The sequence below is a fragment of the Salvelinus sp. IW2-2015 genome, linkage group LG19 (assembly GCF_002910315.2).
Source record: "Salvelinus sp. IW2-2015 linkage group LG19, ASM291031v2, whole genome shotgun sequence".
In the NCBI taxonomy this organism is placed as follows: domain Eukaryota; kingdom Metazoa; phylum Chordata; class Actinopteri; order Salmoniformes; family Salmonidae; genus Salvelinus; species Salvelinus sp. IW2-2015.
In genome coordinates this window covers 30,174,318-30,197,345 of record NC_036859.1, presented here as the reverse complement: position 1 = coordinate 30,197,345, position 23,028 = coordinate 30,174,318, and the positions used below count along the sequence as shown (strand labels likewise).

At 43.4% G+C, this 23,028-nt stretch overlaps 1 protein-coding gene across 3 annotated transcripts; it reads left to right on the top strand.

The window, feature by feature from the left end:
- The first annotated feature begins 5,570 nt into the window (after positions 1 to 5,570).
- LOC111979256 (segment polarity protein dishevelled homolog DVL-3) lies at positions 5,571 to 21,417 on the top strand. 3 transcript variants are annotated; one of them, XM_024009670.2, is made up of 15 exons: positions 5,571 to 6,183; positions 10,774 to 10,843; positions 13,141 to 13,262; positions 16,075 to 16,187; positions 16,553 to 16,685; positions 16,804 to 16,894; positions 16,987 to 17,056; positions 17,250 to 17,389; positions 17,612 to 17,688; positions 17,926 to 17,993; positions 18,130 to 18,279; positions 18,566 to 18,697; positions 19,236 to 19,403; positions 19,506 to 19,727; positions 20,231 to 21,417. In XM_024009670.2, the coding sequence occupies exons 1-15, from the start codon at positions 6,023 to 6,025 to the stop codon at positions 20,599 to 20,601; spliced, it is 2,088 nt and encodes a 695-aa protein (XP_023865438.1). In that variant the 5' UTR covers positions 5,571 to 6,022; the 3' UTR covers positions 20,602 to 21,417. The 3 variants fall into 3 exon arrangements, with proteins under 3 accessions (XP_023865438.1, XP_070305069.1, XP_023865437.1); XM_070448968.1 differs by having other exon boundaries at positions 16,520 to 16,685; XM_024009669.2 differs by having other exon boundaries at positions 13,141 to 13,271.
- The last annotated feature ends 1,611 nt before the right edge of the window (positions 21,418 to 23,028 follow it).

The window sequence follows — 23,028 nt, the reverse complement described above, 5'->3', positions numbered from 1 at the left end:
CCTATTATCTGTATTGTTTTATTATTTTAGTTTATTCTATTAATATTTGTGCCCAAGAATGATCCCAGCACTCTTAAAATCTCTCACAGATGTACTGTACACATGAAGTGTCATTTGTGCAATGATTATTTAGATGATTTTGCAGAGTTAGTCTTGCCAGAAACTTCAAAATATGGAATGTGATTAAAGACAATGAACAGACTGATGCAAATATGTTTTTTCCCTGGACTATAAGCTTTCTGAAATGGGTAATAGAAGAGTGTTGTTCAACTTGGCAAGATTTTGCAAGTTCATGGGGACGTAATAGAAAAAATGATTAGATTAATATTGCCCCAAGCCTGTGTGCAAAGTTGGTATATACAGTGCCTTCAGAAAGTATTCATACCCCTTCACTTATTCCACATTTTGTCTGAATTCAAAATGGATTAAATCTTTTTATTTTATTTTTTATCTTACCCATCTACACACTAACCTATAATGGCAAAGTGAAAACATGTTTTTATAAATATTTGCATATTAATTGAAAATGATGTACAGAAATATCTAATTTACATAAGTATTAACACCCCTGAATCAATACATGTTAGAATCCCCTCTGGCAGCGGTTACAGCTGTGAGTCTTTCTGGGTAAGTTTCTAAGGCCCTGATTCCGACCCGAGTTAGAATGTTATTCCATTTTTATGCACTTTTCTCTCTATGCGTATTCCTACCTTGAATTTAAGCATGAGAATAGCACGCTATTCACCTGCTATTCGTTCTGGGTGGAGATCAAATAAATGAAGGCGTGGCGGAGGTGTCAATAGATACGCCGTATTCTGACCGTGACTTAATTTCACCACCTTTAAACAAGAGGAAACCATGTTGAGCAAATCTGCCGGTTCCAAGTGGAAAAAGCATCAAMTTTATTTTTCCGATAGAAATGCCAGCATTCTCCATATACTGTAATTTGCAACGATAAGAGTTAGGTTAATGAGTCATCCGTTTAGATAAAGGAATTGTATATATAAATTACACGTGTTTTAGATCTATTTTACATTGTAATCGGTGGAGACAAATGTGAAACCAGTCATATGGCAGCAAACTGAAGCATATCAACTTTCCCACTGAAGTTTATGAAATGCTGTGGCATTATGCAGAATTTTAATGGTATGGCCTTTTAACTTGCAGGGATGAGCACTCTCGAATGTCATAATTATATGCTACCCCGACTTTCTCTGTTTCCTATTTCTATCGTGTTAAATATTAGTCACTATCAGTATCGACCGTCAGTAGGCCTAATAACCAGACATATTCAACTGTCAATTTACTGTTAGTTCCATTCAGTTGGTATAGCCTAACTTGCTTAATTTACCTTCATTTGTTTCCTCTGTAAATGCTGTCACAGCCATGTGGGTGTTGCTGAGGATCATTAGTAACAGTTCATAACATTAAAAAAAGACGTCATATTTATGGAGCAGAGCGCAGACCAAGCCGTTACAGTTTCATCCTGACCCATGGCACAACACTTGGCTGTGTCATCACACAGTTCCATGGTTAGTGCAGGCAATAGAGGGTATCGACTACTATTGTACATTATTCTCCCTATTATATTTCTATGTACACTAATCTTCCAACATCACCGTGGGTTAAATAACAATGTGGCAATTTTCAGAATGAATCAAACCACTGTATTTTTGATTAATCAGTATATTTTGTGCATACATTTTTTTTTAATGATTCATATATACTTTCCTAGTCCTAAAATGTGCCTAAATAATCTACAAGAACATGTTATTTTTTAGATTTACCAGTTAGTATTAAAACGGAGATGAATAGGCATATAATTAGATGGCTTTCTTTCATTGATGCCTGTTTTCTGAACCCGTTCACTCAGTGTATTCTAGTCTGTCAACAAAATTCTAATTGACGGTACACCGTATTTAAAGGGATGGCTTAAGATAAATGTAATAAACTCCATGAGAAATTCTGTTGGCCAGCAAGTTGGAGGGTTTTCAGCAGTTGAATTACATTTTATTCAGCACACGCAAGGGAAACAGCCCTGCAAAGCCCATTACGCACCTTCATAAGGTAAGTCAATACTAACTACTGAGAAGTGCGTAGGAAAGGGGTTAATAGGAAAGGCGTAATTACTCTGTCGGGAATCGGGCACTAAGAGTTTTGCACACCTGGATTGCACAAAATTTGCATTCTTCAAGCTCTGTCAAGTTGGTTGTTGATCATTGTTATACAGCCATTTTCATGTCTTACCAAATATTTTCAAGCCGATTTAAGTCAAAACTCAGGAACATTCAATCTCGTCTTGGTAAGCCACTCCTGTGTATATTTGGCCTTGTGTTTTAGGTTATTGTCCTGCTGAAAGGTGAATTTGTCTCCCAGCTCGTTCCAGTGTCTGTTGGAAAGCAAACTGAACCAGGTTTTCCTCCAGGATTTTGCCTTTGCTTATAGCTATATTCTGTTTATTTTTATCCGGAAAAAAAACACTCCTTAGTCCTTGCCGATTTAAAAAAATATATATTAAAAAAATTGAACCTTTATTTAACTAGGAGGCAAGTCAGTTAAGAAAAAAATCTTTTTCCAGTGATGGCCTACCAAAAGGCAAAAGGCCTCCTGCGGGGATGTGGGCCTGGGATTACAAATACAATTTAAAATATAAATCTAGGACAAAACACACATCATGACAAGAGAGACAACACTACATAAAGAAGACACCTAAGACAGCAACATAGCATGGTAGCAACACAACATGGTAGCAGCACAAAACATGGTATAAACATTATTGGGCACAGACAACAGCACAAAAAGCAAGAAGGTAGAGACAACAATAGATCACGCAAATCAGCCACAACTGTCAGTAAGAGTGTCCATGATTGAGTCTTTGAATGAAGAGACTGAGATAAAACTGTCCAGTTTGAGTGTTTGTTGCAGCTCGTTCCAGTCGCTAGCTGCAGCGAACTAAAAAGAGGAGCGACCCAGGGATGTGTGTGCTCTGGGGACCTTTAACAGAATGTGACTGGCAGAACGGGTGTTGTATGTGGAGGATGAGGGCTGCAGTAGATATCTCAGATAGGAGGGAGTGAGGCCTAAGAGGGTTTTATAAATAAGCATCAACCAGCGTCGTCTGGGTTAGGGGAGGATTTGGCCAGCAGGGAAGTCCTTGTCCCATCACGCAATAGCGACTCCTGTGGCGGGCCGGGCGCAGTGCACGCTGACACGGTCGCCAGGTGTACGGTGTTTCCTCCGACACATTGGTGCGGCTGGCTTCCGGGTTAAGTGTGCATTGTGTCAAGAAGCGGCTTGGCTTGGCTGGGTTGTGTTTCGGGGGACACACGGCTCTTGACCTTCGCCTCTCCCGAGTCCGTACGGTAGTTGCAGCGATGAGCCAAGACTGTAACTACCAATTGGATACTAGGACATTGGGGGAAAAGGAGTAAAAAATGTTTTTTAAAGACCCAGATGTTTTTTGGGGGTCAAGTTTCAGGTGCTCTTTTAGCACCTCGGACTCAGTGACAGCCTGCAGGGAGAAACTTTGTAGCGGGGCAGGGGAAAAAGAGGGAGAAGCATCGGGGATAGTCACATTAGAAGGAGTGGGAGATGAGGAAATGTCAGACGGGCAAGGAGGCATGGCTGAGTCAAATAGGAACCCTGACTTAATGAAGTGGTGATTAAAGAGCTCAGCCATGTGCTTCTTGTCAGTAACAACCACATCAACTTTAAGGGACATGTGCAGATGTGAGGAGGATTTATTCTTCAGGTCTTTAACTGTTTACCAGAACTTCTTGGTGTTAGACCCACAGAGAGAGAACTGCTCCTTAAAGTAACTAACTTTGGCCTTCCGGATAGCCTGAGTGCACTTATTTCTCATTTGCCTGAACGAGAGCCTGAGTATGCATGTGCCGAGCCTTTCGCCAAATGCAATTCTTGAGGTGGAGTAACTCTGCAAGATCACGGTCGAACCAGGGGCTGAACCTGTTTTTAATTCAAATTTTCTTTATGGGGGCGTGTTTGTTAACAATACCACTGAAAATATATAGAAAGAAGGTCCAAGCGTCTTCGACAGAGGGGATGAAACTGATTCTATACCATTTTACAGAGACCACTTCATGAAGGAAGGCTTGCTCATTTATGTTTTTTAGCAAGCGTCTATGACAAATCAGGACAGGTCGTTTCACTGAGCAGCCATTATGAACACAGGCTGTAAAACAGTGATCACTAARGTCATTACAGAAAACACCAGACTGATACCTATCAGGATTATTTGTGAGGATAACATCAAGGAGAGTAGCATTTTCTGGGTGTTTGGAGTCATACCTTGTGGAATTGGTAATAATCTGAGAGATTTAGGGAGTCCCATTGCTTTAGGACTTGGTAAAATGGTTTAAGCATGTCCCAGTTTAGGTCACCTAGCAGGACAAATTCAGACTTAGTGTAAGGGGCCAGGAGAGAGCTTAGGGCAGGTAGGGTACAGGCCGGTGCTGATGGAGGACGTTAGCACCCAGCAACAGTCAACAAAGAGCTATTTGAAAGCATACCCATAACATGATGCAACCACCACCATGTTTGAAAATATGAAGAGTTGTAGTCAGTGATGTGTTGTGTTGGATTTCCACCTAACATAACACTTTGTATTCAGGACAAAAAGTTCCTTTCTTTGCCACATTTTTTGCATTATTACATAAGTGCCTTGTTGCAAACAGGATGTATTTCTTGGAATATTTGACTTCCAGTCATTGCACTAACACAAGATTTATAGGCTACAGTCTCAAATGGGAACAAATTAGTCATAGTGGGCAGAACAAGCAAGAAGGTGGGCAGAGCCAGAATGGCGCTTCGGTCTAAGGCACTGCATCTCAGTGCAATAGGCGTCACTACAGACCTTGGTTCAATTCCAGGCTGTATCACAACCGGCAGTGATTGGAAGCACCCATAGAGCGGTGCACAATTGGCCCAGCGTCATCCGGATTAGGGTTTGGCCAGGATAGGCTGTCATTGTAAATAACAATTTGTTCTTAACTGACTTTCCTAGTTAAATAAAAGAGCCGAAAGCGAGATCCTATTGGCGCGTTCTAGCATAATCTGTGTATTTCCGTTAGGGAACACCTCTATGAAGTGCGCGTGTGCAATAACTAAATTCGCCTTTGCACTCCTAAACAACGCGATTTTGCAAAAGGTAAAGTCTACAACACACTGTTCATAACATATTCTAGTTTTGGGAACAGAAAGCTGTATTGAGATCAAATGTTTCATCAATGATAAAATGTTCAGAATGTCGGCCAAAATCCATCTCTTTCCATCTTCTCCCACTGCTGGCCAGTGGGCTTCCTCCCCAGTTTTATGCTACACATTTATACATCCAGTGAAATATCTGTCWCGACATTGTTCTATCTGTGGTGTAGACACATACAATTTAGCAATGACTCGCGAAACTGTCTCTAACTTGCCGAGACATAAATATTTATACATTCGCTTATTGACTCTGGGGAAGTAGAAAACGGGTTTCATTGCCAAAATCCCGAAGTAACGTTATTCCTTGAAAAGCCATTGTGATTCTTTTTCTTTCCTCCTCTCCGGTAGAGGGAGCACTTTTAGCTTAGGGTTGGTGGTTGTTTGTTGTAGACTGCATTCTGAACTCAGGAGGAAAGATTCTTCGTGTTTATTCAACAAAGTAACTGCCAGCTAGCGTGAACAACTACTGCCTAAATTCACATTTAGTCAAGATTGGAAAGTAGATACATTTGGTAGGTTGCGCCCTTTCAAATTGGTAACATAATATCCGGGTACGTAATAGTCTTCGTCTGGCTGAACCTTTGTGGAGCGAGGTGCTTCTAAATAGCTAGCTAATACTAGCTAACGTTAGGTTGCTACCGTAGCTAGCTAAAAGGATTCAAAATAAAAACTGGTAGCTAGCCGGCTAGCCAGAAAGCCAGGGGCATCACAGCAGCACCACGGGGAGCCGAGGCCCGAAAGGGAGCCTTCCAGGACCGCGGCTTGATGTACCCTGCCTGCCTCGCCCCAGCATCCCACAATGGGGGAGACCAAAGTCATATATCACCTCGACGACCAGGAAACACCTTACCTGGTCAAATTGGCAGTGCCCGCGGACAGGGTCACACTTGCAGACTTCAAAAATGTTCTGAAGAAACCTAACTACAAGTTCTTCTTCAAATCTATGGATGACGATTTTGGGTGAGCATTGTTAGCATCTAAACAGTCTGCTACGGGAACGTTAGCTATTCTTTCACAATGAAATTATAATTTGTCAAAACGGGTTGGCTAACGTTAGCTAATCAACGTTTTCATGTTAATCATGGCATGAGTGTTATTCCTTTGTTTAACGTTATTCGTCGCTTTTTTTATATTACACAGTTAACGTTAGTTTGCTAGCTATTGTAACAGTTATATATTTTAGCTAACTAACGTTCAAATGATATACGAAACTAGGCAACATTGTCAATTTTCCTATTGCACAAGATTCAAGTATGGATAATTGAGATAGGTGGGCTATCTAGTTACCTATCGGTTGTATAATAGCCAGTGAAGTGGCTTACATCAGGGAGAAGGCCAACAGACCAGACCAGGATAATGGTCTCTTCTCTTCTCCTGCTGTTGTTGTCAAAAAAAGGGATGCAGTAGACTGGTTGGTTGGACATAAACCGTCGGTCACTTACTCTGGAATGCGCTGTTGTTCACTGGCATGTTTACAAGCCAGCCCTTTGCGTGTGAAATGGTAAAGGTAATGATTCCATGTCCCATTAATCACTGAAAATGGCCTTAAACTTAACAGTAAGGTGATTTGGGATAGATCTTGTGTTCCTTCAGAGCGTTTGGGTGTTTCAAAATACAGTGCATGTCATAAATGGGTAACATCAGTGTTGAATATTTCGTTGAGTAAAATGTAAAAAAGTGAAACACCTCAATGGCCTGTTTATAGAGAATGGCTAAGGCCTAACTGTCTATCCGGACGGTGGGGAACTCCCAAAGGGCTTTGCCAGATTGAGCTCCTGGTAGAAGTCCAACTCCTCAGATTGAGGGTCAGGACAGGTTATGTATTTAATCTCAAACCGGTCTGCAATGGGACTGAATGCACCACTGAGATGCAGTGCATTGGGAAAGTATTCAGACCCCTTCACCTTTTCCACATTTTGTTACACTACAGCCTTATTCTAAAAAATGTCCTCATCAATCTACACACAATACCCCATAATGACAAATCCAAAACAGGTTTTTAGACATGTTTGCCAAACAATTAAAATTATATAAACATAAATACCTTATTTACATAAGTATTCATACCCTTTGCTACAAGACTTGAAATTGAGCTCAGCTGCATCCTGTTTCTATTGATCATCCTTGAGATGTTTCTACAACTTGATTGGAGTCCACCTGTGGTAAATTCAATTGATTGGACATGATTTGGAAAGGCACACACCTGTCGATATAAGGTCCCACAGTTGACAGTGCATGTCAGAGCAAAAACCAAGCCATGAGGTCAAAGGAATTGTCCATAGAGCCCCAAGACAGGATTGTGTCAGTGCACAGATATGCGGAAGGGTACCAAAACATTTCTGAAGTGTTGAAGGATCCCAATGGTCACTCTTACAGAGTTCCAGAGTTCCTCTGTGGAGATGGGAGAGTCTTCCAGAAGGACAACCATCTTTGAAGCACTCCACCAATCTGGCCTCAATAGTAGAGTGGCCAGACGGAAGCCACTCCTCAGTAGAATGCACATGACAGCCCGCTTGGAGTTTGCCAAAAAGCACCTAAAGGACTCTCAGACCATGATAAACAAGATTTTCTGGTCTGATGAAACCAATATTGAACTCTTTGGCCTGAATGCCAAGCACCTCTCATCACCTGGCCAATACCATCCCTACTGTGAAGCATGCTGTGGGGTTGTTTTTCAGTGGCACGAAATGGGARACCGGGTCAAGGGAAAGATCAACGGAGCAAAGTACATAGAGATCCTTGATGAAATCCTGCTCCACTCACGACCTCAGACTGGGGTAAAGGTTCACCTTCCAACAGGACAATGACCCTAAGCACACAGCCAAGCGAAAGCAGGAGTGGCTTCAGTACAAGTCTCTGAATGTCCTTGAGTGGCCCAGCCAGAGCCTGGACTTGAACCCGATCGAACATCTCTGGAGAGACCTGAAAATGGCTGTGCAGCGATGCTCCCCATCTAACCTGACAGAGCTTGAGAGGATCTGCAGAGAAGAATGGGAGAAACTCCCCAAATACAGGTGTGCCAAGCTTGTAGTGTCATACCAAAGAAGACTCGAGGCTGCTAAAGGTGCTTCAACAAAGTACTGAGTAGAGGTCGACTGATTAATCGGAATGGCCGATTTTAATTAGGGCGATTTCAAGTTTTCATAACAATCGGAAATCAGTATTTTTGGACACAGATTTTTTTTTTTTACACCTTTTATTTAACTGGGCAAGTCAGTTAAGAACACATTCTTATTTTCAATGACGGCCTAGGAACGGTGGGTTAACTTTCTTGTTCATGGGCAGAACGACAGATTTTTACCTTGTCAGCTCGGGGATTCGTTTTTGCAACCTTGCGGTTACTAGTCCAACGCTCTAACCACCTGCCTTACATTGCACTCCACGAGGAGCCTGCGTGGCAGGCTGACTACCTGTTACGCGAGGGCAGCAAGAAGCCAAGGTAAGTTGCTAGCTAGCATTAAATTTATCTTATAAAAAACAATCAGTCTTAACATAATCACTAGTTAACTACACATGGTTGATGATATTACTAGTTTATCTAGCGTGTGCTGCGTTGCATATAATCGATGCGGTGCCTGTTAATTTCTCATTGAATCACAGCCTACTTCGCCAAACGGGTGATGATTTAGCACTGTCGTTGCACCAAACCTAACCAGAAACATCAATGCCTTTCTTTAAAATCAATACACAAGTATATATTTTTAAACCTGCATATTTAGTTAATATTGCTTGCTAACATGAATTTCTTATAATTAGGGAAATTGTGTCACTTCTCTTGCGTTCCGTGCAAGCAGTCAGKGTATATGCAGCAGTTTTGGCCGCCTGGCTCGTTGCRAACTKTGTGAAGTCCATTTWTTSCTAACAAAGACCGTAATTAATTTGCCAGAAWTGTACATAATTATGACATAACATTGAAGGTTGTACAATGTAACAGCAATATTTAGACTTAGGGATGCCACCCGTTAGATAAAATACGGAACGGTTCCGTATTTCACTGAAAGAATAAAAGTTTTGATTTCGAAATGATAGTTTCCGGATTCGACCATATCAATGACCAGAGGCTCGTATTTCTGTGTGTTATAATTAAGTCTATGATTTGATATTTGATAGAGCAATCTGACTGAGCGATGGTAGGCAGCAGCAGGCTCGTAAGCATTCATTCAAACAGCACTTTCGTGCATTTGACTGCAGCTCTTCGCTGTGCTTCAAGCATTGAGCTGTTTATGACTTCAAGCCTATCAACTCCCGAGATTAGGCTGGTGTAACCGATGTGAAATGGCTCGCTAGTTAGCGGGGTGCGCGTTAATAGCGTTTCAATCGGTGACGTCACTTGCTCTGAGATTTGGAGTAGTTGTTCCCCTTGCTCTGCAAGGGCCGCGGCTTTTGTGGAGCGATGGGTAGCGACGCTTCGAGGGTGGCTGTTGTCGATGTGTTCCTGGTTCGAGCCCAGGGAGGGGCGAGGATTTGGACGGAAGCTTTACTGTAACACTGGCAATACTAAAGTGCCTATAAGACCATCCAATAGTCAAAGGTATATGATATACAAATGGTATAATAGAGAGAAATAGTCCTATAATTCCTATAATAACTACAACCTAAAACTTCTTACCTGGGAATATTGAAGACTCATGTTAAAAGGAACCACCAGCTTTCATATGTTCTCATGTTCTGAGCAAGGAACTTAAACGTTAGCTTTCTTACATGGCACATATTGCACTTTCTTCTCCAACACTTTGTTTTTGCATTATTTAAACCAAATTGAACGTGTTTCATTATTTATTTGATGCTAAATTGATTTTATTGATGTATTATATTAAGGTAAAAGAAAAGTGTTCATTCAGTATTGTTGTAATTGTCATTATTACAAATATATATTAAAATGTTTTATTTGGTCCTCCAATAATCGGTATCGGCGTTGAAAAATCATTATCGGTCGACCTCTAGTACTGAGTAAAGGGTCTGAATACTTATGTAAATGTAATATTAGTTTATTTTTTATAAATGTCTAACAGTTTTTGTTTTGTCATTATGAGGTATTGTGTTTGTGTAGATTTAGGAGATGTTTATTTTTTTTAATCCATTTTAGAATATTGCTGTAACGTAACAAAATGTCACGGGGTCTGAATACTTTCCAAATGCACTGTGTGTGTGTATGTATGTATGTATGTTCGGCCTGCTAAATAACGTGCTCTATTGACACCAGGCTAAATTGAAATTTGGCACTGCAGGTTTGTTTCGCACACGACACACACGTTGTAGAAAATCAAAGCTTAGTAATTGAACTAGCTAGCGCAGTTATTTAACAAAATTGAGACTTAGATCTTGGCCCATATGTTTCTACCACGAGGTGAATTATTAGAATGTCTTTTGTCTTTATGGGTTTGGCCTAAAGCAGCGAATTATAAAAAAATAAATACCATTTTAAATTTTTTTAGACTGTTGGTTTCCCTATTGTTGGGACTGGGAGTGTTTCACCCTAGTGTCAGTGCATTCTTTACCAGCATTTGTGTACACATGTTGAGTAAATGTTGTTCTCTCTTTTCCTCGCAGGGTGGTGAAAGAAGAGATATCTGATGACAATGCCAAACTCCCTTGTTTTAATGGTCGTGTGGTATCTTGGGTAAGCACACACACACCACCTTTGTCTTAAGTGTTTGTCAATGAAACCCATCTGTTGTGGCTGCTATTGACTCCGAACATCACTCTGTCTCTGGGGAGGAGCCTCACTCATTTGTTTGATAATATCATTATTACTAGGGCCGGGATGATACCAGTATTGCGATACTCGTAAGTATTGTGGCAAGGAAACAACACAAAGCATAATTAACTTAAGAAAACAGCCCAAATGTTGGAAACAAACAACATTATGTTGTCCTCCAGGGTCATATCTATTTATTTTCCTAGTTATAGCACACAATATTATATACTGAACAAAAATAGAAACTCAACTTGTAAAGTGTTGGTTTCATGAGCTGAAATAAAAGATCCCAGAAATGTCCAATACGCACAAGAAGCTTATTTCTGTCAAATTTTGTTCGCAAATTTGTATACATCCCTTTTAGTGAGCATTTCTCCTTTGCCAAGATAATCCACGAACCTGACAGGTATGGCATATCAAGAAGCTGATTAAACAACAGTATAATTTCACAGGTGCACCTTATGCTGGGGACAATGACAACACAATGTCTCAATTTTGATCGAGCGTGCAATGGGCATGCTGACTGCAGGAATGTCCACCACAGCTGTTGCCAGAGAATTGAATGTTCATTTCTCTACCATAAGCCGCCTCCAACATTCCTTTAGAGAATCTGTCAGTATGTCCAATTGGCCTCGCAACCGCAGCACACGTGTAACCACGCCAACTCAGGATCTTCACACCAGGCTTCTTAAAAATAAACTTTTTTATTATATTTTATTAAAACATGCAATCTACTTGCAGTGAAGACACTCAACATTTACACCTGGCTTTTTCACCTACCGGATATTCTGAGACCAGCCACTCGTACAGCTGATGAAACTGAGGAAACTCGTTCTAATTGTTTGGGCCTGGCTCTCCAGTGTGTGTTCCTGGCTCCCAAATGGTTGGACCTATGCCTGCCCAGTCATGTAAATTCCATAGATTAGGGCTTGAAATGTATATTTAAATTGACTGATTTTCGTATGAGCTGTAACTCGGTAAAATTGTTGAAATTGTTAAATGTTGCGTTTTTAGATTTTTGTTAAGTATACATAGAGCAGGGGGTTTAAAAGACCAAAGAGTTTAGTCTGCTTCGTGTTTTCATTTTTGCCATTGAAAAAAATATCGCAATACTGGTATCGTCCCGGCCCTAATTACACACACACGCGCTGTTTCTCATTCTCTTTATTTCTCGTCAATCTTTTTAGCTGTCTTCCAAATACACTTGTTGTTTGTTTCCAACTCATACGTTCTCAGTACACACAGACCAGTGTGTGTCTTCGTGACTGAGATGTGTTTTTCTGCACCTCCTTGCTTGTCCTCTTTCTCAATTGAGTTCTGATTAAGACAAACTGAAATCACAGGATCATAGACATCACTCTCAAATAAAGAACTTCACTGCACCTAATGAGAAGATTGAATCACAGAGAGTGGCAAAAGAAAGTGAGGAGTGAAAGGGTGGTTTGTTTAAGAAGGAAATGGTGTATGTACTCTGAGATTCATTTTGGAGACATTAACAACTAGTGCAGGGTTCCCCAACTGACACCCCCGGGTGGTTTAATTTGGCCCCCCAACTTTTCTGAGCAAATTTTTTAAATAACGTGGTTTTTTGGGGGGGGGGGGCGACATAATAGACTGTAAAAAATCAGCTCCAAGTGATTTTAATTTATGAAATCTGTTCTCAAGTATTCCCACGTGATTTTATACAAATGTAAGCAAGGTTTGAAATGATTGTTTTAGTCAAACATATCTGTTTGGGCTTCTTGCAGTCAATTTTCAGTCTACAAATTATTCGTAATTATTTTCCGGACCCCCCCAACCATCCGCTCAATAAAAAATTGTCCCGTGGCTGAATCTAGTTGATGATCCTTGAACTAGTATGTATTTGTAAGATTGACAAGGAGAGGGACTGTGTGTGGAGGGAGAGGGTGTAGGCCTACCTTCTTACTATAACTAGGAATATCTCTGGGCCCTAGGTTATTGGCTTTCTTCCATACAGTACATGGTCAGGAAAGTATGATCATCATCTCTGGTTGTGTCTATGTATATTTATCTGTCTGTATGTGTCAATTGGCTTTGTCTGTCTCGGTCTCTGTCTGATCAGGCTAAAATTAAGTTCTAGTGAAATGTGTTTAGTATCGTTGTAAAACGCATTTGTAAAAATAGCTGTATAGTGCATGCAAATACAATTTGAGGGTGCATGATTGTTGGAGTCTCAACGTTGGTTTCTGTGTCCTCAGCTGGTGTCAGGGGACGGTGCTCACTCAGACGGGGGCTCGGTGGTTGAGAGTTTGTTGGAGCTGCCGCCACCCCCCCTGGAGAGGACTGGGGGCATCGGGGACTCCAGACCACCATCCTACCAGTTAGTTGTGTGTGTGTGCCTGTTCAGCTGTGTGCGCAATGTACTGTTGTGACTTTACTTTCATTAATCTGATGACTGTTATTTATGTAATCAACTATGTTTATTTGTTACCCGATTTTCAATTAATCATGTAACAATTAACTCATTAGGAATTGGGGCACCACGAAAGTTACCATCTCCCGAATTAAACTCTAAAGGTCTTTAGCTATCACCGCCATAAACAGTCAACGGATTAATCATAACCTCGTATCATATCATCATTCTGAACAGTCGTAACCTCCTGTATCTGCAAAAAACCCAGCCTTATGATTCTGTACTACACAAATTAGTTTAATTATTTATTTACTAGCTAACTAAATGGTAAGACAGGATAAACATACACACTTAATACATTAGAAACAGGTCCCTAGTGGACTGACTCAATATGGCGGCTTGTTACAAAGGAGATGGAGAAAGATAGGCTAGCCAGCCGTGTCGATGGTTCCCATTGGTGATGAGAGTAGTAGAATACGGTGATTTGAGAAGAGTAGCTCCCACTTAAGTTCACTTTTCTAGATGCTTAGCATAGCTAATCAGCCGTACCAGTGATTGTCCGGGAGGTGACTACCTTGTTGAGATTTCAGAGTTCCAACCACTTTGGACGTGTGCTGCAGCTCAACGCCTCTCTGGTCTCATATGTTAATTCTTAACCCACCTTTTTTAGACGGTTCATCCTAAAGGGGTGGTTCGTGAGCCTGACACGATCTCTGACCTCACTCAAGGGGGCGGTGACTACTCACTTGTACAAAGTTATAGAAATAATTCCCTCTTATAGTTTCTAAGATCACATACCTCTCTTAACAAAAATGTTGCGTTTGTCCTATTTCATACACAACGTAGAGGATGGACACTTTGTACATGTAGTATGTATACTTTCTAAGTTACAGTATTTCCTTTATAACAATATTTAATGATGTCACAATTACATTATTATTCTTTAGATGGCCTCTGACCATCCCCCACGTTCTATGTTAGAGATATTGTTCCAGTATTTGCTATAGGATGTTTTAGAGTTTTGTCGGGAAAACCTCTGTGAAACAAAGGCACACTCCTGTGTGAATTTGGAGAAGGAGACAGCTGAAAGTTCTAATCCTTGGTTTACAGCAGGGTATGAGCTGTCGACCCCCCCCTACCAGTTCCCTCCTCCACTCTCTGTGGGTGAGAGAGGGTCTGGTTGAAGTCATCCAATGCAAAGCTGATCCGACCCATCTGGAACATCACAGTACAAGAGAAGTTGTATGTGTGCTTGTGAATGAGTGTGTTTCTGTCTGTCTCCAAGACTCTGTATATGTCTTAGGGTGTGTTTGTAAAATCACCCTAAAGTGTCAGAGTGCACTCTGGGCCCATTCATAAATTGGCAGAGTTTCGTTCTTGGTGCGGTCAGAGTGCACACTGGATGCCCTGACCGAGGTGGACACTGAGGTTTAGAACACTCGAGGTGGACACTGAGGTTTAGAACACTCGAGGTGGACACTGAGGTTTAGAACACTCGAGGTGGAACTGGTGAAGTTTTAGAACACTCGAGGTGGACACTGTGAGGTTTAAACACTCAAGGGACACTGTGCAGGTTTAGAACACTCGAGGTGGACACTGAGTTTAGAACACTCGAGGTGGCACACTGTGAGGTTTAGAACACTCGAGGTGGACACTGGAGTTAGAACACTCGAGGTGGACACTGTGAGATTTAGAACACTCGAGGTGGACACTGAGGTTTAGAACACTCGAGGTGAGACACTGTGAGGTTTAGCACATCGAGGTGGACACCTGAGGTTTAGAACACTCGAGGTGGACACTGAGGTTTAGAACACTCGAGGGTGGACACTGTGAGGTTTAGAACACTCGAAGGTGGACACTGTGAGGTTTAGAACACTCGAGGTGGACACTGTGAGGTTTAGAACACTCGAGGTGGACACTGTGAGGTTTAGAACACTCGGAACAACGGAGGTCAAACGCCCAAGCTAACTGGCTAAAGGTGGCAATTAAAAAAATATGATTATTTAACAGTTAAGAACAAATTCTTATTTACAATGACGGCCTACCAGGGAACAGTGGGTTAACTGCCTTGTTCAGGGGCAGAACGACTGATTTGTACCTTGTCAGCTCGGGGATTCGATCCAGCAACCTTTTGGTACTGGCCCAAAAATAACCGCAAAAGCTACTAGCTTCCAGACACAATGAAAGAACACCATATAATCGCTTGACTCCTAAGTTTACTTTGATGGGTATTCTATCAATATTTGTGCATAAAGGCGTTTCCACCGCCATTTCTCTCATAATTAATTTTACAGACACAAAAAGACCCCACCATGTCGAACGAACAAATTACCTGATGGCATGTACAATTTTTACCAGAACTTCCTGTTTCTATCACAGCTATTGTGATTTTTCTTTAAAATACGGTATGACTTTACTCACAAACTGTGGATGGAAACGTGCTTACTGGCCACAAATATATTTTTTGCCAGTGTTTTCTTAAACCTGCCATAACAACCAAGTTTATGGCGTTTGTAATTTCCCTAAATTATTCTGTGCTTTATCAAACCAGCTCTTAAGTCGGTGTAGATTGACAGGGTGAATTTACAAATAATGTATCCTTTGTGCTTCTAACATCTGCCTAATAACCATGACAACCGTGAGCACAACTACTTGCTCAATGGAATAATTATTACTTTTGTGACACGCCACTCTTTTCTCTCTCCCCCTCTGACCCACTCTCAATTTCTCTCCCCTCCCTCATCCCTTTCTCCATCCGTTTCTCCATGTCGCACTGCAGTGGGAAGGCCACAGGTGGACGAGACTCGTTGGACAACGAGACTGAGACGGGCTCGATGGTGTCCCAGAGGAGAGAGAGGGAGCGCCCGCGCCGGAAACCCACTCACCAGCCTGGTCTGAGAGCAGTCTGTCCACTCCTCTCTTTAGTCACTCACTCAGCATCTCTCTTTCACTCCTCTCTTTAGTCACTCACTCAGCATCTCTCTTTCACTCCTCTCTTTAGTCACTCACTCAGCATCTCTCTTTCACTCCTCTTTGACATACTCTCTTAACTCTACCATCCACTTCCTAGTGGAAGATGTGACAAATGAACGTTTTTGGATAGGCTTGGTGGAATATGCACCTATCAAGGGGCAGTGGGAAGCTATTACCACCATTTGAAACTATCCAGCTTTATAGTTATCCAAACTACATGACGTTTCTAGGGCCTGGGCCTATAGCGTGAGGCCTTTCGCTCAGTGCCGTGTCGCCCCCTGCAGGTGGGAAGAACGGTTACTCACGAGTGGGCCGAGGGGCTGAGCTGAGCCAATACGACAGCTGCTCGTCCTTCATGAGCAGTGAGCTGGAGTCCACCAGCTGCTTCGACTCTGAGGACGACGACGCCACCAGCCGGTGAGGCCCTCCACCTAACCGTCACGCAACGTTTGTCTAACCTCCACTTTCTTGCCTCCTTCCAGTGGGAACCTTTGCCTTATGTCTACTGTGACCCTTTTGGGCTTTCTCCTCCCAGCTTCAGCAGTTCCACAGAGCAGAGCTCCTCTCGCCTGATGAGGCGACACCGCCGGCGCCGGCGGAAACCCAAAACGTCCAACATGGAAAGGGTGAGATGGGCGGACACGCACACAGTATTTTGATATGTAAATTACCTTATGTCTCTCGTCACGCTTCTTTGTCTCCCGCTCTTTTTTTGTAGTCTTCATCCTTCAGCAGCGTCACAGACTCCACCATGTCTCTGAACATCATCACTGTCACACTGAACATGGGTAAGTATTTCCTTTGCTGTATTTCYCACTTTTCCTGATAAATTGTAATAAAACTTTGGATAGTCCTCTCTGTTCATAGTTCTCAAAGCGTTTTTTGACAAACTGGAATATGAACTAATTAACTACAAATATGAAGTAGAAATCCTACACTGTCTCAATGTGCCTCCTCTCTCTCTATCTTTCTAACTTGTAGAGAAGTATAACTTCCTGGGCATCAGCATCGTGGGGCAAAGCAATGAGAGGGGAGACGGCGGCATCTACATCGGCTCCATCATGAAAGGAGGGGCTGTGGCCGCAGACGGACGCATTGAGCCCGGAGACATGCTGCTGCAGGTGTGTCTGTGACTCCAGAAATGTGTGGCCCCCATTCAACATTGGAGCAGGGTGATCAAGCAGTTGAATTCAGGGTTGAGTTCATGATGCATTAAATGGACTGAAACAGGGTGGAACTACCTGAATATGTCCAATAAGAAAGTGCTTGTTTTGCTACAATTTGCTCTGGTGAAACCTAATAGGTACGAACCAGATCAGAGATTGTCTCCTCACTTCTAACAGGTGAACGACATCAACTTTGAGAATATGAACAACGACGATGCGGTTCGAGTGCTGAGGGACATCGTACACAAGCCAGGGTGATTCTCTCTCACATACACACCTGTGTTCTTTCACAAGCACATTTACAAACACACACAAGTTGCAACCACAGTCTTAGGACAGAGAAAGAATGTTGTATTTTATACTTTCACTTTCTTTGGTATTGTATTCTGTCTGTAAAAAGACAGGTGTAGGTTTAGCAGCTTTACCTTATAAATGTGTGTTGTGTGCATAGCCAGCTCTGTGTTAAGTGTGTGTGTAAACTCTGTTTACAGTCCCATCACTCTGACTGTGGCTAAGTGCTGGGACCCCAACCCCCGGAGCTGCTTTGCTCTGCCTAGAAGTGAGTATTCTCCTGCTGTGTCTTCCTCACGCAACACGCAACACACCACTCAAAATATGTTAATGTTTGTKAATATTTGTGGTGGTTTTGTGATATCTGTGTACTATGTCCCTCTAACCCCCTTTTCTCCCACCAGGTGAGCCGATCCGGCCCATTGACCCTGCTGCGTGGGTGTCCCACACTGCAGCGATGACGGGGGTGTACCCTGCCTATGGCATGAGCCCCTCGATGACCACGGTCACCTCCACCAGCTCCTCCATCAGCAGCTCCATCCCTGAGACTGAACGTGAGTCACACCTACACCTGGGTCCCATCAAAACTCATGGAAACACTCTATAATACCTCTTGTTTTATTGCGTCATGAAGCAATCGACAGTCTAGTATGTGAACGAGATCCTAATGTGATACCTTTTAATAAGTTCCACTAATCTTTGAAAGGAACCCACAACTGTCATACTGGGGAAAACCTGCGTCCTAACTAAAGAGTCCCACTGTCCCATTCTAAACCTGTAAGCCATGGTTGCTACCCTGGCTAAACTCAGTAACCCACACCTCCCGTTTGCTCCTCACAGGCTTCGACGATTTCCACTTGTCCATCCACAGCGACATGGCAACCGTTGCCAAGGCCATGGCTTCCCCGGAGTCGGGCCTGGAGGTGCGAGACAGGATGTGGCTAAAGATCACCATCGCAAATGCTTTTATAGGTATGCTCACTCTCTTTTCCTCTTTCTCTCTCTCTCTCTCTCTGTCTACCTCTCTCTCTCTGTCTACCTCTCTCTACCTCTCTCTGTCTACCTCTCTCTACCTCTCTCTCTACCTCTCTCTACCTCTCTCTCTCTCTACCTCTCTCTCGATCTCTCTCTCTACCCCTCTCTCTACCTCTCTCTCTACCCCTCTCTCTCCTCGGCTCTATCCCTCTCTCTGTGTCTCGCTCGCTCTCTTTGTCTGTCTATCTTTCTCTCTACCCCTCTCTCTCTGTCTACCCCTCTCTCTCTCTCTCTCTCTGTCTATCTTTTCTCTCTCTCTCTCTGTTCTACCCCCCTCTCTGTCTACCTCTCTCTCTCTACCCCCCCTCTCTACCCATCTGTCTGTCTTCCTGTCCTCCAGTTTTTCACTTTCTCATTTTGTCTAGATGTCTTTCTAAATTCCCCCTGCCTTACTTTGTCTCTTTTGCAGGTTAATTGCCATTGAATGTGTATGTTTGTGTCTAGACTCATTGTGTGCGTGTGTGTGTCTTCCCAGGCTCAGACGTGGTGGACTGGCTCTTCCATCACGTGGAGGGCTTCTCGGACCGAAGGGAAGCCAGGAAGTACGCCAGTAACCTGCTCAAGGCCGGCTACATCCGCCACACCGTCAACAAGATCACCTTCTCCGAGCAGTGTTACTACATCTTCGGAGACCTCTGTGGCAGTKAGTGTTTTCAGTAGATCCTCATATTTCCTAGTTTGAAAACAGTCCCTAGTCCGAAACTACAACATTTATGTTCTTGACCTCTCTCTGTCTCTCTCTCAGACATGACCCACCTGTCTCTGCAAGACCACGACGGCTCCAGCGGAGGGGCGTCGGACCAGGACACCCTGCCCCCTCTGCCCCACCCTGGGGCGGCCCCCTGGCCCATGGCCCTACCCTACCAGTTCCCCATCGCCCACCCCTACAACCCCCAGCCCCAACACGACCTGCCCCAGGGCTTCCCGGGAGTAGGGGCGGGCAGCGCTGGCAGCCAACACAGCGACGGTGAGGAGAGCTGGGACTCACCAGCAGAATTCAGTCAAACCCAGACACAGAGAGAGGGGGAACTAGTTTCAGTTAACCAACACTACAGCCTAGGACAATGCAACACTTTGAGTTAACACACATTGTAAAAGATAATCATAATACAATCGTAACAATATTTCCTGTTGATTTAAAAGCTATTGAGCTATTTATCTGCCGCATTTGAACTTATTGGCCAGTCAATATCAGTCATTATGTGTTGGCCCCGGCATGAATCAGCACTACCATGCCTGACTTGAGTCACAGCGTAAATAAATGATATAGAAAAACTTCAGAAGGAGATTTTAAGATTATACAGGAGTGTTGCTCTAATAGATAAATGTATTTGAATATATATACAAGTCATGTACGCAGCAAAGCCAGAACGTACACACAGTCAATCATATAAAACATTTGCAGTCATGTATGAAGGTCAAATAGTTGGATGTTAACACACTTTGTTTGTTTTCCTCCCCTGACTCCAGGCAGCAGCGGCTCCAACTGCAGTAAGACCGAGGGCAGAGGCGGTGCCGGGGGCTCCAACAAGTCGGGTGGTAGTGGCAGCGAGTCAGAGATCAGGAGCCATCGTGCCCCCAGTGAGCGCTCTGTGGCCCCTAGCGAGCGCAGCACCCGCAGTTCCTACAGCCATCGAAGCGCCCACTCACTGTCCTACGGCCCCGGCTTGGTCTATGCCCCCCCAGGCCTGCCCCCTCAGCCCCTCCACCTGGCCACAGCTGCCCCCGGAGCACCCCCAGGCCGAGAGCTGGCCAACGCTCCCCCAGAGCTCACCGGCTCCCGCCAGTCCCTGCGCATAGCTGTGGGCAACCCTGGCGAGTTCTTTGTCGATGTCATGTGACGCAGGTCATGTCATAGGCACACCACAAAATGGTGGATAAGAATTGTTTTGTTTAGTGCTGAGAGGGACAGACAGGAGGAGGAGGTCTCTAGAAAATCATTGTTGGGGTCAATTCCATTTCCTTTTTGAATTGGCAGAATTAAAATGTAATTGAGCCCAACCCTGCTGGAAATGTCCTCTCTTGCTCTTCTGCTCTACTTTCTTCAGTGAAGAAACCCCCCGTCAGTTTCCTCCCTGTGAGGAGAGTTGTGTTTGGGTCGTGACCGGGAGGGAGGCCGGGGAAACAGCTGAGGATGACTCCGCGCTTTTCTACTTGGATGTTTTTAATTTGTTATTTTCTGTCTTTCCTCTCCTTATCTGCACGTCCTCTGTCCTCCCCAACCCCAGTCCATCAGAGACAAAGGTTAAAAAAGCTTCCTCCCTCCCTCCATACTTTCTTTCACCTAAAATGGTCCCTTAACAACAGATTTATGTTTGCAAAGTGAAAGAAATAGAAAATTAACACTAATCTTAAATTGACTTGTTTGTATGACTTTGTTTGACTATGAAAATGTAGTGCAAGAGACCTGATTCCCTTTCTGTTCTCTTGTGTTTATCATAGCTGGTTGCAGATACATGTAGTTTATTTTTCAACACTTAACATGAGCTTCCAGCTTAGACTCATTGTTAAAGTATATTTGTCTGTTAACCAGAGGTATATTTGTGTCTCTGTCATGCGATAATGTACAGTGGAGAGAAAAAAGGTTTTCTTACCAACTCTCACTACTCTTTTATTAAGAAATGTGTTTTTATTTATAAATAGTTTTATGACTTTAATGTGTTGTTTTGTGTGTGTGTGTGTGTGTGTGTCCGCAAGAAACCTGGGGAAGGACATTATTTGCACTTTAAAGCAAGCAAGGAATTGTGAGTGTGTGTAGCTTCCTTTTAACTGGTTGATCCACTGCATCAAAAAGCTTCCAAATGTAAAGGTCTGGATATGACACTTTATGAAGGGAAAATGCTAAGGGAGCATGACTTGATCATGCAGTTCCAGGATACATATTTTGAGATGAAGTTGGTAGGACTGCTGTAACATCAAATTCTATTAGTCATGTGTCGAATACAACCTTACAGTGAAATGCTTACTTACGAGCCCCTAACCAACAATGCAGTAAAAAAAAAWAWATAAGTTAAGAATAATAGATAAAAGTAACAAGTAATTAAAGAGCAGCAGTAAAATAACAATAGCGAGACTATATACAGGGGGTACTGATATAGAGTCAATGTGCGGGGGCACCGGTTAGTTGAGGTAATATGTACATGTAGATAGTGTTATTAAAATGACTACGTGTAGATGACAACAAAGAGAAGCAGTGGGTTAAAGAGGGGGTGAGGGGGGGCACTGCGAGTAATCTGGGTAGCCATTTGCCTAGATGTTCAGGAGTCTTAGGGCTTGGGGTAGAAGCTGTTTAGAAGCCTCTTGGACCTAGACTTGGCGCTCCGGTACCGCTTGCCGTGCGGTAGCAGAGAGAACTGGCTGGAGTCTTTGACAATTCTTAGGGCCTTCCTCTGACACCGCCTGGTATAGAGGTCCTGGATGGCAGGAAGCTTGGCCCCAGTGATGTACTGGGCCGTTCGCACTACCCTCTGTAGTGCCTTGCGGTCAGAGGTTGAGCAGTTGCATTACCAAGCAGTGATGCAACCAGTCAGGATGCTCTCGATGGTGCAGCTGTAGAACCTTTTGAGGATCTCAGGACCCATGCCAAATCATTTGTCTCCTGAGGGGGAATAGGTTTTGTCGCGCCCTCTTCACGACTGTTTTAGTGTGTTTGGACCATGGTAGTTTGTTGGTGATGTGGACACCAAGGAACTTGAAGCTCTCAACCTGCTCCACTGCAGCCCCGTAGATGAGAATGGGAGCGTGCTCGGTCCTGCTTTTCCTGTAGTCCACAATCATCTCCTTTTGTCTTGATCACATTGAGAGAGAGAGAGGTTGTTGTCCTGGCACCACACGGCCAGGTCTCTGACCACCTTCCTATAAGCTTTCTTGTCGTTGTCGGTGGTCAGGCCTACCACTGTTGTGTCATCGGCAAACTTAATGATGGTGTTGGATTCGTGCCTGGCCGTGCAGTCATGAGTGAACAGGGAGTACAGGAGGGGACTGAGCACGCACCCCTGAGGGACCCCTGTGTTAAAGATCAGCGTGGCAGATGTGTTGTTACCTACTCTTACCACCTGGGGGCGGCCAGTCAGGAAGTCCAGGATCCAGTTGCAGAGGGAGGTGTTTAGTCCCAGGGTCCTTAGCTTATTGATGCGCTTTGAGGGCACTATGGTGTTGAACGCTGAGCTGTAGTCAATGAATAGCATTCTCACATAGGTGTTCCTTTTGTCCAGGTGGGAAAGGGCAGTGTGGAGTGCAATAGAGACTGCATAAGTTACAAACAAAGC

Excerpts from the sequence above, each read along its gene's own strand:
- LOC111979256 (XM_070448968.1), top strand. The coding sequence starts at position 6,023 with ATGGGGGAGACCAAAGTCATATATCACCTCGACGACCAGGAAACACCT. Across the intron at positions 16,686-16,803 it reads GACGACGACGCCACCAGCCG|CTTCAGCAGTTCCACAGAGC; the intron begins GTGAGGCCCTCC and ends TTCTCCTCCCAG. Across the intron at positions 19,728-20,230 it reads TGGCAGCCAACACAGCGACG|GCAGCAGCGGCTCCAACTGC; the intron begins GTGAGGAGAGCT and ends CCCTGACTCCAG.